Raw genomic sequence first — 18,944 nt, 5'->3', positions numbered from 1 at the left:
ATCCAGAATTTTCATTTTCAGCCAAAAATGTTCATTTCGGTGCATCACTCTGACAACCAAGCATGGTCAAACATATGGGTTTAACAGTGTAACCTCATGCTATATATAACCCTGGATGATTCTTTGTAATAAACCACAGGATGTGAGCTGGAGGCTCCGCAAGGAGCTCTCGTGGAGAGGAAACACTACATCTATCTGAGCTTCCTATCCCATGCGAGCAGCACGCACAACGGCTTGGCCAGCCAGCTGAAAGGAAATGGAAAAGGAAATTGCATAGATGGGATGCAGGGGTCCATGCCTTGCTGCAGATGCAATGACTGGAGCAGAGAGAAGTTATGTAACCCCACTGGGCCTCCATGATCTGGCTGCAATCCTGCTGATAAGCACACAAAAAGATCGGCCAGGACAAATTTTCTGGCTGGAATCCGTGTGGACAAGTGCGGGCACGCTACCCTGAGGGGAATGGATATGGTAACCTGTCCAATCTCCAACTTAGCCCCTGGATCTGGCCGCTGTGATGGACAAAGGCAGTTATGATAACAGGAATTCAAGACCCCTCCCAACCCGACAGCTGCCCCCACCAGTCTTTGTGCTGTGGGGATTTTTTACGCACGAAAGGCTCCAAAACAAAATGAAGAATGCAGATTAGCAAAGCCGCTTAAAAAATTAAACAACTTGCTCGAGCCTGTTTGCGAGGCTCACCTCCAAGAGATAGGAGAAGGCCGGTCGTTTCTGGTTTGTGTGATAACTGACTGCGAGGATTTCCATCCCAATTTCTCAGTACCGGGATAGGCATCCCAGTTAATTGCCATCGCTCACTTAAGTGCACGTAAATGGCTTTTTCATCCCTGAATCTGTCCTCTTTATAATTATCCTGCAGTGTGGTAATTACACAGACTCTGCACAACTGGTATTTGGTATTTTATGGGACAACAAACTCCTTTGCTCTTTTCTAGTCTCTCTTCCTCCTGCTTTCATGTACGAGGAAGGTAAACACAAATCCTGTCTTTGAAAGCCCATCTCTGGGGATGTTTACGAAAATCACAGTGTTGCTATTTGCTGGATGCTTCCGAAGTATGTAAGCTGGAGTGATGAGGATGTCGTCTGTCATGAGAGGAGAGTTAGAGCTTTGACGACTGCAATAAAAATCGCAAAAGCAATCTCTCAGAGAACCTTCTATGACTTTGTTACATGCTAGCAGAGAAATTGTCCTTTCCATCTAGATGTCTCATTACCGACGTGTACGGGAGGATTTACAATGAAACAATAGCCTCTCTTAGCTTTTAAAATGCTGGCATCGATCATAGACACCTCGAATCAGATGTCTGTTTCACCGATACCTCCTATGATCTGATAGCGCTCCCATGCATGCTTGGAATACGCAATGGCAAGCCGCCCCTGTGTTGTGACGTCTCAATCCTTGTGGGCTGTCCTGTTTTCTCCACGTGGCTATCAGCCCAGCTCATCTCTCTAACAACAGACACAAAGCCCTGCCACTCTGCCAGTCAGCCATAAATGAAGTGAGGTGGGAGGGAGCATTTGATCATGAACTGATGCATAAAAGCTTTTATTGTGAGGAGCAGTGGACGGCGGCAAATTTCTGCGACGAAACAATGTCCTGATGAAATCCCCTGTGTGGGTGAAACTAGTGTCTTTATTTATTTATTTGTAAATGGACTTTGCAGTGCACCTTTTGCAGTATGAGCATATGGGTCAGTGTTGTAATTCTTGCCCTCTTATATGAGCGCGTTTTTATTTTTCATTTTGGTATATTTTCTGCATAAATAAAAAATATAAGATAATTTGACCTTTTTTATAACAAGGCGATTAGTTCAGGTTGTAAAATATAATTAGGTGTGACTTACCCAAAATGTAATGATATTTATGAATCAATTATTCTTGATACACACACACAGTGCCACTAAGCTTTTCTTGAAATTTGTAAATAAACTGAGATTTCTAAAAATATGAAACCAACATGAATACAAAGACTTAATTCGATTTTTAAAAAGATTTTTCATTTTCTTTAATCGACGCTGACCGATATCAGACCCAAAGCTTTTCATTTAGCATTTCGTTTGTTTCTCTTTTTTCAATGTCAAGAAGTCCGCTCCAAAATCTCCAGCCTTATCTCTTCCAATGTCTATCGTTCATGCATGCAGACACGCACACAAAGACACCTACGCAAATCCAGCCCACACACTCCCAGCAAAAGAATGACCTCATCCCCCACCTCCTCCCTCCCTACTCCCTGCACTCTGGAGCAGCTGGGCCGAGAGTGAGGTCACCTGAGACGGCGAGGGCCCGCCCCTTCTGACTCACTCCCACACAGCCTTTTACTGTGATGGCACTTTGAACCCAATTACCAGCATCTGACAAGACTGCTACAGTGACATAAAAGGAAACCTAACTGGGACTTGATGAATGCCTTTGCAGTCTATTAATTCCTGACTACAATGGAAGCAGCAGAGAGGGAGACCTTTGCCAAGCGTGCATGGTGTATGTGGGCATGCGAAGTTGCACTTGACTGTGCTGAGTTTTTCTCTCTGGGACAGCCATGCTTTGAAGCCACCGGGCTTGCAGACGTGGTGGGACGGCTGAACGGCAGGTGCTCCTGCTGCCGCCACACCTGTCTGCACTGCAGGGAGCCCAGTACGGGAGCTCTGGCACCACCTTGCCAAAATTCCCCAAACCATTGCTGATTATCACAAGGTCACGAACGCAATGACAGCATCATTGCTAGGACGAGGTAGTGACTCCATGATGGATCTCAGGCATTACCTCATCATTTTACTGGAATCTACAGTGCAGTCGGGCACATTTAACACTTTGCATTTGACAAAGTGGGTGATCTCATCCTGAATATTGTAGCGCAAGAGATGAGTCACAGGCACTCAAAATATACAATTGAGCTGTTGGCCTGTTTGAGGATCGCCTGAGGGGGGAGGGTACCGTAAGAGCAGGAGTGCCAGCGTGATGTGTTCACGTGTGCGCAGATGCTGGCTAGTCTCTGCTGGGTTTGCCTGGTGCAGTGGCCCATGCTTAAAAGCCCACTTATATGCCGCCTGCTCCACTGAACCTAAGAGAGGTGCCCAGTAGGCATCTCTCATACTAACGCAAATCTTTAAACAACCTTTCTGATCTGCGCGCTGCAACCCGCCATACCTATGCATACACACAAAAACTGGCACTTGCACACAGACAAGCCCCCATTCCAACAGAGCCGGGCTGTTCCCTCAGGTATTCCCGGCAACATTACAGATTAAAATAGCAGCCGACCCACATAGCTGTACACTGGCTCATCCTCGCCTTCAGAGAAGGCAGACTTTACGTTCTTGACTGCAAACACCTTACAATCACTGTCATTTTTGCACTTCTATTCCAATGCGTTCGCACCCACTGCGCTGTTATAGCATCCAGGTGCTTTGATAAAGCGGTGCTAAAAGAACCTGGTAACTCCACCAAAAACACTAAAAAGAATGGTTATTACGGCCAATTTTTGTATAAATTATGTTGCAATGATTAGGATTTAGGAGCAAATGGTTGAAAGTGGGTCTCTGTCTGTGCAAAACAAAGGGAGAAGACTGAATGTCTCAATGAGCAGGACAAATGCTCCAAGGTCGCTGGTCCTCAGCACATGACCCATTTAACTGAGCCATAACAAACTCCTTCCCCAAAACCACTCAGCAGGACTCGCACTGCACAACGTTCAGGACGAAAGAGCGCATTTGAGTGTAGTGTGGACGTGGTGGGGAGAATTGTGCTTGTTAGGGGAGCTCCAATTTAAGAAAGATTTATAAACACATTACACTTTTCAAGATGAGCAATATTTTGATACAAGAGGAATAATATGAGCAATTGGGAAGCTATGTAATATGTGTGTGTGTGTGTATATATATATATATATATATATATATATATATATATATATATATATATATATATATATATACACATTTTATTTATTTTATTTTTTGTGAATTTAAGAAAAAAATTCTTTGAACAAAGGTATTACTTTTTGCTGACCCTAAACCTTTGTTTGGTATTGTTTATACTAACTGAGACTTATTTATGACCTGACTTCATTTCTCACACTGCGATTTTAGGTTTCACAATAACAACTATATAATCTCACAGTTTGACTTTATTTCTTATCAACTTTATCTAACAGCTACCCGTTAAAAATTTTACTCAGCTTTATTAGGATTCAGCTTTTGTTTGAGTTTGGTGGAAAAGCGAAGCATGCCAGCAAATGTGAACAGGTGGGTCTCACAGCAGAGCAGCTCAGAGCCGCCTCAAGGAGAAACAAGCAGAGCAATGCAGATCCTTAGCCAGAGCTATATCAGGTATACAGTATGGCACCTGGCACAATTTACAGAAGGTCTGGCCTGCCTAAAATAAAAGGCTTAAAATAAAGCTTACACAATATGGTACTTGCACCAGCTTAGCAACCATCACAAGGGGCTGTAACCAGTATAACTGTAACAGTACGGCTGTTGGGTTGATGAATGGAGAGGATGTTGGCAGTTGTCCATGTGGAGGGAGCAACTTTTGGGGCAGGGGGAAGGAAAGGGAGGCCTGCGGGTGGGGGGTGGGCGATAGTGGAGAATCCCGTCAGTAAACAAGGGCTTGGTTTCCTCCACTGAATTGGCAACGAATGGGGAGGAAGTGGTAACAGCACACTTCGAAACTCGCTTTCGAAGAGCAGAACCGCAAACATTCTTTGTGTGTGCTTGATGGGGCGGTCCTGCCTTCTGAACTGTGCTCAAAGTCAGCTCTCTAGTGTATTAGCAGTATGCTCTTCCACACCGCCAGGTTGAACACACACCGGTTGTGTGCCCGGTGCCAGGGGGGCATCTGCCCTTTTTATTTTCTCCCCATGTAATTACTGAGCAGAGCTGTTAGTTAGGTGGAGGGCTCTGTGAGGGTGATGTACGCCAATCCTGCCTGCACACCTCTCAACAGAAGAGGCATCCACCTGCTTTGACCTCCACATGAACAGATTGCATCACAGAGACTTGGTTGTACTGCTTTCCTATTTTAATACTATTCATTATTTTGCATAAAATATCTCAAGTGCATAATATGATGACCGTGCTATAAATTGACATGCCTTCTATTTTGGACATACAATTCTATGAATCCAGATATGCGTAGGATTTTTCACATTTGAACAGACCACATCATGCAAAATGTCATCATGCACAGTCAGTGGCTGTGCTTTAAAAGGTGAACCGCAGACAGGGTCAAAATGGGTAAGAGAGCGAGAGAGAATGAACGAGAGGAGGAAAAGAATGAGCGAGTGAAAATGAGCAAGTATAGTGAAACTGGACTGGCACAACAGGAGGCTGGAGTGAGCCAGATCATGTGACCATCAGAGAGAGACGATATGCAAATATGCACTCGCACACAGATGTTTGTTTTCAACATCATGGTGGGACTTCATGGTCAACTTTCCATTGACTTCTATTTTTTTTCATTGTGTTAATGATATTTTCTGTTTTCTATAACCCACACAAGAAACGATATAGTTCAGTCCAAATTAAAAAGGCAAGCTGGGTATGATAGGCTACAGTGGTTCTCAAACTGTGATACCCTCAGTTCCCTCAAGAAATTTAAATTATTAACATTTATTTTAAATTGATATTTTTCCCTGTTTTATTTCAAATGTCTGATTGCAACTTTAATGTCTCTTTGCATCTATAAGACTCTTGCATAGCCTACAGCGGCCATGAGAATGCGTCTACTACATTTTACTACACTTTTCTTTCTGTGCACAAAAGAGAGCATTATTCTGGTATTATTATTCTGTTTGCCCTTATAGTCTTTGAGCTTGATTTCCTTTCAGAAACACTGGATTTAGCAGTTTTGAGAATCATATCAATAATCACAACAGACAAGTGCTTCTACACAGATGAGAGATGTTTTTTTCATGGACTACATTGTTCCAAATGAATACATATTTTATTAAAAGGTATCCGTGTGATTGAATTGGATTGTAAAATTTCTAAATATTATTATTGTGTTGTTTTAGATGCTGCTTCCACAGATCTGCTAAGGCCCAGTCAAGTATACATCAGTTGGTAAGTGTGCAGTATGATTGATCAGAACTACAGAAGTATTGTTTTTAATCAAAATATAATATTAATCAAAATCTCTGTGACATTCCAACAAAACAATATATATCCCTTTGCACTTTAATAAACTTACATCAAATTATCAACGAGCCCAGCCAGTGTATTAATTCACAAATTTTTACTTCAAGTTGTTTCAAGGTCACAAAACACAACCTAAATGCACGTTATACCTAGTGGAAAAGTACCTGTTGTTTGGTCATTGTGTTTTAATGGGTCTTGTGACCTGTGTCCTTATTGTGTCTATGTCACCACCACCAAAACAAACAATGAGCTCACCACTCCTGTTTGGCAGCTTGACAACAGGTGTTTGGTGATTCAGACCTGAGCTTCCTGCCACTCCGAAACCCAATATGAAATCACAATCTCCACTAGACAGAAAACTCCAAATTACTCAAGAGGAAATGCATTATATGATTCAGATTAACCAGTAGTGTTGCTACAACATCTGCATGCTAAATAAATTACAATTTGATATCGATGGAAAGACACAGTCACCTCTGATAACAGATCACTTTAAATTGTAATGAAGACACATGGATTTTCGGTAAAGCTGCTTTGAAACAATATGTATTGTGAAAAGCGCTATACAAATAAATGTGAATTAAATTGAATTTTACATCTGGATACAAAGAACTGTGATGTGTACATGATAGAGTAGGTTGTGTATGTTTTAGTGCTGTGATGTCAAACAAGGTGACATGACAGATTTGTTTGCACTGATTGACTTCTCAATTATTGTCAGTTGTTTTATAATGAGTATAATGTGCTTTTTTTGGTTCTAAGTGTATTTTTGTATTGTTTAGGGCAAATTTCTTACAAAAAAAACAAAACAAAACAAGATGACATGGCTTAAATTTGCCATTGGCTACCTGAAGAATATGAATATTAGACAGTCTGGCAGCAGTCTTAGGTTGGCCTTATTGCGCATTCCCATCTGGACAATATCAGTGCAGGGAAATTCCAGAAGGCCAAGAGGCTAGAACGAGTGCAGGACCGTTAGAGCTGAATCTCACATCAGGAGCACTTGAATAAACATGAGGCATCCTTTACTTTCCTCCTCTGCTCTTCTCTCTCTTCATTTCTTTATTTTTACCTTGACATTCAGCAGGTCTACTTATAGCTGGTTTGGAATACACAAAATATCATATTTATTATTCATACCAAATGTCCTCCTGGTTTATGCAACTCTCATTTTTGCAGAAAAAGGAGTGCTGCCATCTCAAACAGCATTGAGGTACCATTTGCAATGGAAAAGTATTGATTTCCAATCTCCTTGTTTTGTTTTTTTCAGAGTGGTGTGAGAGATATCATCAGGCTGTTAGTCGGAGTTTGTATGCCTGTGTGTGCACTTGCACTTAGAGAAAAATGGCTGGTTCCTCTCAGCCTGTTAATCAAATCCTTGAGTGGCTAAACTGCCTCTCCATCGAGACCAAGGGGGACGACAGGACTCATGCATAAAGATGCATTCCAAACACTCATCTTTCTCTGTCTTTTTCTCTCTCTGTCCATCCTAGTACTACTTCTCATCTCCATGGGCTGAAAGACTCTCGAGAGACGGCAGACAAATGACCCACACCGTCTGCACCATCCAACAGCTACTCAATCATGGCCCCTGAAAAGCTCTTGATCCCTCCATAACAATACCACCTCCATCAGCAATCACTCGGAGGCATGGGGATAATTAGCATGTTGAATGCATGGATGAGGGTAGGTATATTCAGTTTAGCATGCACTACTATTGGGTCAAAAATCATAAACATTTAGGCCTACCCCAGAAACTATAGGTTATGTACACACGTTTCCTGGAGAAAGATCTGGAATGCACCCTTAGAATCTGAGAATCAACTGCATGCTGTGAATCATCTGCAGTTCCTTAGGCAGCATATGCGACCACACATTTCCTTGTGCCCGTATTGTAGGTGACACACAGTTAGACAAACAACAGACACTCTCAGTGAAGATAAGCATGGACCATTAGCGTCTCAGAGCTTGCATGGCCAGATCGAGAGTGAGATCACTTCCAGTGCTTACTGGAAACGGATAGGCTGTTTAACATAATCAGTATTGCTCAGCGTTTCTCATAACATTCATTTACATGATCTCATCATTAATGCACTGGTTTGGGTTTCTGAGGGATATATTTGACTTCAACTTGAGGGAAACTACAATGCTTCCTTGAAATGTAGTCCAAAGCTTATTATTTAACTCCCCTAGCTTATAATAGTTGTATATTTCCTTACCTTTAATCACTTTTGCACTGTTGTTTTCATACTTATTTCCTCAGCTATTTTATGTTCCTGATTGTGTTTGCGTTATATACACTTCTGTGGTTTTATACCATACCATTTCATACCATGTGGCAAAAAAATGCCGCAGTTTCTTCTCTTGTGACATTGCACATTTCAAGTCATTGTAATGGAAAAACATCCTGGAATATTGTTTAACTTATGACATTATTATATATATTTCTTAGCATTTTTTCAGCCCTTGAGTTTGTTGAAGGCTGTGTTCTCTGAAGATGCTAATTATCCCCCAATTTCTCATTTCACCAAACCTATGTTTGACTGTTCAAACACCTACCAACTGCCAGTTTGATGCCGTCTTTGATCTACCTCTAGCGCTGAGAATAAATTATAGAGCAATTGCCACATTTCATGGTGAACGATATTTGGTAAACAGGGCACACAGTGTATATGAAGGTGAGCTAGGGCTGCGCTTCAAATGCTAATGATCTTGTGAAAGCTGTTTCACTTTAATGTAGTAACTCAAAATCACAGAATAATAGTCGAGTCGGGTATTGCTTTTTTTCCTCTATAATTTCCACAGCTTGTTATTTATTAGTTTGCCCAGACCTGTCATGCATGCTCGTGGTTACAGCTTTTTTAACAAAGAGATGGAATTCAACATGAAATTGCTAGGTTGCATCAGAAGCAGCCTGTGCTAAAGCTTAGTATGAACTTTACTCAAACGTAAAAGGAGAATGTGACTGAAAGGTCCCCACTTCAAAGGGAAACCTAGTTCAGCCCTATACATGAAAGACCCCTGCTGCACCTCACTACTGCCTAATTACTGTCAGCTGTCTGGGGGCTGAGTGATCTGCTGTGTCTGGGATCTACGCTTTTGCAGTAGTCACTAAGATTGTTTATAGTTATATTTGAGCTACAGTGGGTTTTTGTGAAGTCGAATAGTAGTCGTTTCAATCTGTCCAAGTATACATGACACAATGTGTAACCTACTATTTGAAGGGTACATGTTGCATGTCACCTGCAACTTTGGAGCAAGTGCGCAAAGCCGAGGTAAATTATAGTCAGATTAACTTTTATATATGCTTGAACAAAGCTTAGCTACAATTGTCTTATCCAGGTCTGTTAGTAAAACTTCTCAAAAATCAGACTAATATGATTTTAGTCTGACTAAAGATTGACATAATGCCAAATTATTGCTTTTGTCTGACACAGAATTTTAAAGTGCATTTCGACTGCACACCATAAAATCTGAATCATTAGAGAGATATACGTAGGCAGGAAGAAAAATAGTCAACTCTATTGCAATCTCAGATGATGACTTGACAGTGATTCAAAGTCTATACTAAACCCAGACAGTTCTTGGTTTTGACCTGTCTAGTCACTGGCAGAGGCAGCGTACAGGAAATGCCCAGAACAATGGGTTGGTTTATGATGTCATACTAATACCAACACAGTGGTGACTTATGAATGCAGTCTGCTCGCCGATCCCTGCCATTATATGGGCCAGTCGATAATCCAGTGGAAAGCTGACGAGATCAATTAAGTTATAAAACTCAAAATCAGCAATAGGATCACACAGAGTGACAGGCACTTTCCATTGTGGGTCAAAAGTATGTACCAACAACATAGTGACTAATGGAGCTTGTTGACTGGTTCAGCAGGGGCCAGTGAGGTCAAAACTGTTGGAGGGGAAGGGATGTGTCAGAGTAGCCAAGCCTCCACAGATGCACTGCATATCTGTGTAAGATAACTTTTTGACAGCTTATTTATCTTGACGCGAGAGTCCTTATATTTCAACGCATGCCTGAGCATCAGCATGTACTGATAGACCTGTTAACACTTCAAAGAGAGGCCGGTAGAACAGGTTTGAGGTTGAATGCCAAGGTGTTTCCCTCAGAGTAAGGTCAGTCAGTGAGGACATCACCACTGACAAAATTCAGGCTGTTGAATCTAAAATGCAGCACAAAGCTTTGAGGGTGTACAAGGATCCTTCTTTGCCTAAACCTGCAAGTCTCCCAGTAGATAAGTAGGAGCTTAGTACATTATCTGAAGACTCTGAAGACATTGCAATGTTACCACTCACTCTACAGCTTCAGGGGAGCTTTCTCTGGTGTCGTCAACAAGGTAATGCGTTTGGCCATTACTTTGGTGTCCTGGAGCTTTGCCAATTGCAGAAAGAGAGCAGAAAAGGTCTGTGCTGTCAGAAGATACACTGTGAGAAAGCAGCTGTGTTCCTCAGGGTATTACATAATGCACATTTCAGTGTTCACTGCCCAGAGAAAGTTTGAATGCCTTCAGCTGGAGCAAGCTCAATGTGGATAGAGAAGGAATGTGATAAAAGCATGGATGGAAGCTAAAGCAGGCCAACTGCCTGCACCATGGGCTGCAGGGGGGAATTAGCAAGAAAGCGTAGGGGCAAGGATGTTAGGCTCCAGCAATCAGGTGTGGAACCTCCACTTGGAGCACTGACGTAGCCTGACTCAATTGAAATACATTTTTAATGTTATCTTGTAGCCTCTTTCTCAACCCCCATCCACCGACCTAACGATCCAGCCCTTTGTTTCGAAAAATTACTGGGCTGTGAAATGCAAAAACTCAGCACAGAATATGCATGCAGTGTGATTCATTATCTTGTCAAACTGGGCTTCTCTGGGACAGACCAGTCTCAACGTTTGAGCGGTGCACTGCCTTCATCTCAGATAGCTGCTTCCTGCAGCTTCTCTCAGGGGCTTACGTGACCCTGCTCAGACGTGTTCCAGTTCTACTGACTGTGATGCGTTTCTGTGGGTCAGTCGTCTGCCCTCCAGCTGCCAGTGAGCTTTGAGAAGTTCACCACTTCTCAGATTCTTTTTCTCAACCTTTAGCATGAAAGCTATTGATAGAACAGGGGAAAAAAGAGTAGGTCTTAGGTTTTGCTGGGATTATCAGGACAGCCAAGTATCATGGGTTCAGACTTCAACACTTACAGTAGTAGTCCTAGGTTTTGGATGGGTGCGCAACAATTAGACCCTGCTTCAGAAATTTGAATGAAGTCATTTGGAGTTACTGATGGCAATTAAAACTTTCTGAACAAAACACTTGACGACGAGAAGAAGAGTACTGTAAGGACAGGTCTGCCAGACTTTGTAGACAAAAAGACAGAGAGTGACCCATTTTTGCTGTGACCCACAAAAAGGCCTTCTTGTCAGAGAAGGACACACCAACAAAGGCCCACGTGGTGCGCTAGCTGATGGAGGACAGATGGATGGATGGATGCAGACAAACAGACTCAGCCCCCCAACCCGTCTCTTAGGTGATCCTTACTAATTGGCCAGGCTGCCTTGACTGCCTCTGATGGTGGTGTTTACTGCCTCTGCCTCATTCCCCAGGCCACTCCACCTGCTCTTGCAGCCTCCAGTGATGAGCTCTGAGAGTCATACTGGGTGGCACTGCTTGGGGAGGGGGGTGAGAGCCAACAGGGGCTCTCTTGTTGCACAAACAGCCGCTCTTTGAATTAACCTTGCTTGTGGGTCATCGCCAAAATAATCCCTCCCTTCTCTACCCTAAGAAAGGTTGGCGAGTTGTGATTACAGAAAGCCGCCCTCTCTGTCTTTTCCCTCTGTTTTTTCTCTCTCTCCTCTGTGTCTCTTCTTGACAGTGAAAGATAGCGTCTTTGTTCAAGTTGGGGGAGACAGTGCCAGCAGTTTGCGTTCCTCGTGGGGAATAGATGCAGTGCACGTTCGGTGGACAACCTCTCGTCATCCCTGAGCACATCACCTCTGTCACTCTCCCCTCCGTGACCCTTGCGCCCCATCCCTGGTCGAAGACTGAGCTCTGAAACTCAATTCACCCATATCACATCCATTAAGGTCTGATTCATGCTCCACTCGCAAGGGGCCGAGCACAGCTATCCATCTTGTCTCCTTCTCAAAGGGTGCTGTTTACCTTGCACTGGCAGATCTAGGGCTACACTTTAAAACTATCACAACTTGTAAAAGAATCAAACTTTAACTATGATGTTACTCAAAGAAAAAAGCCTGTCTACAGAGATAGGCCTTTTTCTCTTCATGCTCATTTTCTTGCCATCAGATTCAACTTTATTTTTTCTGATTCAATATGGTTGTTCCGCTTCTCTTCTGATGCGAGTTGATACTCACTCTGTCTTTAAATTGTGATCCATTTGTGCTTGGACTGTCAATTTACACTGCAGAGAATAAATTCCCCATGTACACATGCATGCTATTATTTGATATGACCATGATGCTTTAAGTTAATTAATGCCAGAATTAGCAGATAAACCAGACCTGTCTGTCTTCCTGCACAACATATTTCTTCTCTGTTCTAATCTTCGAGAAGAGATTGCCAGACCTGTATTTTCCTTCTATACTCATGCCAATACGTCTGCATTTGCATTTGCTACCAGGTAATATTTGTATTAAACGTGCCGGTTGAATTGCTGGTGGGGGGTAGATATGTTTCAAGTTCACACATCAGCAATAAATAACCACTCACTGCATTTCCCTGCAGTTGAGCACATGGAATTGCAATGAGCTGAAGACAGCCAGTGCATGCGTTCAGAGGCGTCCGTCGCCACATCGATTACCAGAAGTCCTTCTAACCTCAAATCATAAATCTTATCATTAAATTGCTGCCGTTTAATTTATAAAACTTCTAAATCCTGGTGCTATTATTACTATATTTGCTGCTAAAACAATCATTGCCCAATAACACAAAGCAATTGATTTGCATTGATCACATTAAGACCTCATCACTTAAAAACATGACTATGTTCCAGTGGCACGTATGTGCATCATCTCCAGCTTTTCCAGAAGGCTTAAGTGGGATATCATAAAAATGTAAAACACCACTATTATCATTGATTACCTCTCCCCCTTCAAGAGTCAGCAAATTGTCATACAGATGCACACCAGCTCTCAGGAGTGGGTGATTTGGATGCATTCACCTCACATCCACTCACGCGCGCACCCTCGCGGCGGAGGTAATACATAATACATGAAGATCGGGAACTGCTCTTGATATCGTCGGGCTGAAAAACACGAAGTTATCTGACAGACGAATGCATTATTTAATAACAATTCGCTTATTGTTAGCCAAGCCCTTATTTTCTCTGGCCACATTACGTGCGCCATTCAGTCAGATCCAGTCAGAAGTAGACTATAATGCACATGAATCGTCTCGTGTCTTATTCTGTCATTGACATCTGTTTTGCTTTGAGTATACAACAGAGAAGTGTACTAAATATGCGTCTCATTCCTTAAAGCATATAGATTATTCGTCTAACTAATAATAATCACTTTCGCTCGTATAAATAAAAAGACCGGAGTTCTAGACATGCTTTAGTATGAAAGCAGCAAAACAGCGCTTTCGTCATCACTATAAACCACTACACGTAATAATTTGTACAAGGAAACAGCGTGTTTAGACATACGCGCGCACTGTGAAGTTGTGAATGTTTGCATTAGATCCATGTGCGCAAATAAGCACGGCTTATTTATGCGAACTAACAGTCCAATAGTTACGCGCAAACTCTCACCTGCTGCCAGTTCTCCTCCAGCGATGGCATCGCCGAGAAGTAGCCCGTGTCGTGCACCAGCTGAAGTTCCTGAAAAATACTGTAATTTGCCAACACGTCCATGTTGATGCTCACAAGAAGGAAAAAAAAGTGTTGCTTGATCCTCTGGTATATTTTTACTTCTCAGCCCACTGCCAAACGCAAAAAGAATGTTTCAAATCCTCAGTGAAGTGTAGTTCAAAGCTGGTAATTTAAGCGCTTTGAGGAAAAGGAAGGAAAAAAATAAAAATAATTCTTGTCACTTAATTGCAATCCCCGCGAACTCTCAGATCCTCAGCCTGGGAGTGGGATGCAAAATCGGTGACATGAACTGTCCACCTATTTCCGCATTGCCTCTGTCTCTTTTGCGCTATAAATTCCAGGTAGCCTTTATCTTGAATGCCGTGGATCACCAAGGCAAGTTGCTGGGCTCGCTGTCTCGCGAGCGAGAGGAAGCCAAGGGAACTCGAGGGGCGTGGTTTGTTGTCAATCAATTCCGTGCGTGACCATATACGGTAAATAGGGTTGATGATCTCACTGGCGTCCAAGTAAGGCGGTGCTAAAATGGCCAAATAGGAGGAGTACAATTTGAATAATATAGCGTGATTGGCTCAGGACGCTTGTCAATCGGGCCGTAGAAGGCAGTGAAAGGTGAGCTATTTTTAGAGAGCTATATAGCAGCGGCAGCGCGCTGGCGTCTCTCATACGGCCAGGGAGAACGCTACAAACAGAAGTAGAAGTTGCAGTTGAGACGTGAGGCAATTCTAACTCTTTATGAAGTCATATCAGTTGGAAATTGTACACGGGTAACCACAGAACTGCCGATAAAGTTGGAAACAGTTGTTTAGAAAAATAGATTGATGTTGTGCTGTACTAGGCTAATATTGAGGCACAGGCAAGTGCTGGGGGAAAAAAAAATTCTGTGAAGATCCTCTCAGATGTTCCACAATCACTAGGATTGAGTGGTTCACAGACAGGATGAGGGATACTTTAAATATTTGAATTTTGAAATAAGAGGCATAGCACTTTGAAATTAGAGTTTTAGCTCTTCTGATGGCACAAATTACCACAAAGAGCATCTATAATTGCAACTATTACAGCAATTGATGGCATTGATTGCAGTACTGATCTGGCTATTGTTGTGTAAAGGGTAATTGACTCTTCAGGATGTTTTTCGCAAGCCAGAAACACTTCTATAAGCTGTTAATTCCTGAAACCATATAACAGAAACCTATAACAGAATACTGTTTCTGAATAATGACCGTTGCCCCTGGCAAACCTGTATAAGTGACCACTCATTCATCCATCCGTCTGTCTATCTCTATCTGTGGCTCATGCTCTCTCTCTCTCTCTCTCTCTCTCTCTCTCTCTCTCTCTCTCTCTCTCTCTCTCTCTCTCTCTCTGTCTCTCTCTCTGTCTCTCTCTCTGTCTCTCTGTGTCTATATCTCTCTATCCTGATCAACTGTCTGGCCTTTTCCCCGATAATAGCTGACTGTATACTATCCTTTATTTATTTTGAAATATGGATAAACCATCTTAAATTGACAACACTAAGAGCATGGAGATTAATTCTATTTTGTTGTTTTGTAAAATTTATTTTGCTCTCTGAAGTCTCATTTACACAGATGAATCCTAGATTTTGACAATTATTGTTTTGTGTATTAAAATATTATTAAAATTACATAACTATTAACAGACTTGTGATGTTGAATTCTGACAGAACATACAAGTGTGGGATAACATACTTCACAAGTCAGATCTTTTATTTTATTTTAGCTTTATACATGACGATATACTACTCAACTATGTACAATGCGTCAAAAAAAAAAAAAAATATATACTTCATTTATAGAAACATATACACACTCGCAAAAAATAGACAAAATATTTTGTTTTTTTATTTATTTTTTTAATATTTTTTTGATTACAAATCACTGGTCAATTAGCAAGAATTTCACAAATACTGTAGATAGAGCAATTTAGCATGGCATAGACTTCCATTTTGTTTTCTAAAATATTTAAACCGTGTGGGCAAACTTGTGGACAGCTTTTGAAGAAAAGTCAGCGCTGTTCCAACCAATGTTAATAGCTTCAAACAGTTCATGAGTAGTTGAAAAATGTCTCCCAGTTCGTTTGAGTTTAATTCGAGACCAAATATTCACTATATGGTTCAAATCTGGACACTGAACAGGCCAAACATGAGCCTGATGGACTTCTTCTCAAGCCACTTCTTGGTTGGCTTTGCAATTTGGGCAGGAGCATTGTCTTGTTGAAAAATAACATCTGATCATCTTTGATAACTTTGCCTTTGAAAGCAAGCCATTCTGCAATATTCTCCTCTACTCCAAAGCTTTAAATGAGTTTTCACAGTGAAGCAGCTCACCAATACTAGCAGCTAAAAAGGCTCCCCACACAATGACAGTCTCTTCCACCATGCTTCACTGTGGGAGAGATGCATTTATTATTATATTCTAACCAGACGTTCAAAGACACCGCTCTGGAGCATCACCATGCAACTCGTGTTTCAGTGTGATTCATCACTAACTTCCCAAATTCTGCCAAAAACTTCATTCTGTCTTTGATGTTTTTCTGAGACAGCAATGGCTTTTTAATTAGTAAATTTGCTTAAATTTAGCTAATTTCCTGACCAATACTTTATGGTTAAGGCAATTTAAAGCCTAGTGTTTAGCCATTTTATTTATTTATTTTGCCCAGGAGTGTGTATGTATGTATACATACAATATATCTATAATTTTACACATAGGGAGAGGGAGAGGGAGAGGGAAACCAGATTTTCTTTGGTATGTTGTGGGTCTGGTATTTTTGGTGTATTTTAAAGGGAACGATGACAAATCAACAGTACTGACTTTGCCTCTTTGTTTTAATAGAAGCAGCCACCATCACATTGGAAATTGAACAGTTTAATTTTAAAATGAATTAGAAACATATGGCAATTACATTAATTTGTGGACTGAGTGAGAGAAAATGCCTTGATAAAGAATAATTTAATTACGTTTGATCAACAAAGCAAATGCTACATTCAATCAGTTATTAAGTTTTGATAGCATAACAACCTGCCAGAACACAGGTTTATTGTTCACTTAAAATATGAACATTTTAAATGATTTCTGCTCTTGTTAACTACAGTTTGTTAGAAAGATTGCTTGAAATTTGAAACTGCAAGTGCACCAACCTTGTTGTCACAAACACCAAATAAAATGTTTTGATAATTGTAAACACTACTTCAGTTGCAATTAGTGACAGGCAGTAGAAAAGTGTAAGCCTGATTTTGCAATGCGAAAGAGTGTTTTAGTTGCAGTGAGTAATTGAGTTTGTATGCGCGTTGTGCTGTCTGTGTCTTCCGTCACTTTCCCAGGGGACATTGGTTTTTGTCTCAGTGGAGTACCGGGGCAGATGGTTGCTAGATTGACTGTTTCAGGACATTTTCCCTATTGATTTTTACAGGTCTCCCTGCCAGAGAGAATTAGCCTGAGTGGGGGTTGGATGGAGGGGTGGAAGCTGCTCCACAAGACACGCTAGCCTGTCTCTATCAAAAATATACACTGAAAGATTTGCAGCTGAATGTCGAAGTGCATGTGATTTCCTGAGCTGCAGACGCACACAGCAGATCAGATCCGGGGGGACATGGCTTAGTCCTGCCTCTTCCTCATTGGCCAGAGCGCACTACCGAGGGACTGAGGATGCTGGAAAGAAAAAGCAGGTGTGTGCTTTGGTGTTATTGCGCGGCGGGTTAAGGGCAGGTGCGAGTCTGCCAGGCTCGGTGGCACAGCTGGGCAGGGTAAGCCCTGATGACTGGCTCATCACTCCCTCCTATGGCTAACCCGCTGTCTCACCAAGTCTGAAACAGCTGGTTCCCACTGAGCCTAGCCCTGACCCGGGGCAAACCCTGCAACTTCCAAACTGGGCCATGGACACAGAATAAAACACACTCAGGGTGCCCCAGTTCCTACCTCACACGTTTACTGTTGAGGCTGAAGTGTTAAATTTTAAAGGCTGTATGACGTCAAAAGGGGAATAATATGTTATGCTTAGACACAACTGCATGTAATATCATGAATCTTACATGTAGTTGTGTCTAAGCATACGAAATGACTCTTCTTGACTTCATACACAGAAATGAAAAGGACAGTTCACCCCAAAATGGGAATTTAACAAAAACAACACACAAAAAAAACAACAACACAAAAAACACATTACTTACTCATATTGTTCCAATCCTTTGTGACTTTTTCTTATGTGGAACACAAAAGAAGAATGCTCACACTGCTCTTTAATTATTCCCAGAAAATACTCTAAAATTATTCTTTTCCATTTTTACTTGCCGTGGCAACATTTTCACTGGCCCATTATATAAAACAATAATAATGAATGAATAAATAATAAATAAATATACTAAGTAATACCTTTTTATTTTTGCTGTGTTAGATTTCTTTGTTAAATGTTGTTTTCTTTTATTTTTTTCTTCACAAATATATTTGTTTCTTTTCAAAAAGAAAATTAGCAACAATCTGAAATTACACAGCTATTATGTAGCCTAACTGCATAGTTTCAGAAATGCACTGTTGGAAAATGGCATATCATGGAAAACATCACCGATTGGTTTGTATTTTCATCACAATCAAACTGATATTTCAAGATTATTACAAGTTGTTTTAGCGATTTTGGCAAAAACGAATTTATGTTGGCCGTCTACATTATCTCTGTGACATTTTCAGGCAGAATCTGCAACAACAATGTAGACAACATCTTAGAGAACTGAACGTTTAAGGTTGCAAAGCATTGAAATGGATTTACAAGATCAATGAACAATGTTATTGCTAAGTCTTAAATAATTTAAGAGCTATCTTATGGCTTCAGAAGACTTGGAATGCTACACACTAGTCATATGGATTACTTTTATGGTGTTTTTTTGTATCTAGGCTGGTCATGCTTTTGTTGAATGGAAAAGAGTAGCATGAACGTTCTTGGAAAATAAAAGGAGACAGTTTA

The 18,944-nt window shown here is 41.3% G+C and overlaps 1 protein-coding gene across 2 annotated transcripts in view; it reads right to left on the bottom strand.

Moving 5' to 3' along the window:
* klf7b (Kruppel like factor 7b) overlaps positions 1-14,384 on the bottom strand; it is a 42,478-nt gene extending 28,094 nt beyond the window's left edge. The window contains exon 1 of one of the 2 annotated variants that reach the window (XR_013822416.1): positions 13,917-14,367. Coding sequence is in view for 1 of the 2 variants with exons in the window: in XM_079882477.1 (XP_079738603.1) it covers positions 13,917-14,018 (102 nt within the window). In the remaining variant the exon portion in view is untranslated. Of the gene's footprint in view, positions 1-13,916 lie in introns of both variants that reach the window. The other variant, XM_079882477.1, reaches the window with a different exon arrangement.
* Between the last annotated feature and the right edge of the window lie 4,560 nt (positions 14,385-18,944).

The sequence above is a fragment of the Squalius cephalus genome (genome assembly GCF_949319135.1).
Source record: "Squalius cephalus genome assembly, chromosome: 9".
In the NCBI taxonomy this organism is placed as follows: Eukaryota; Metazoa; Chordata; class Actinopteri; order Cypriniformes; family Leuciscidae; genus Squalius; species Squalius cephalus.
This window is presented reverse-complemented; position numbering and strand designations above follow the sequence as displayed.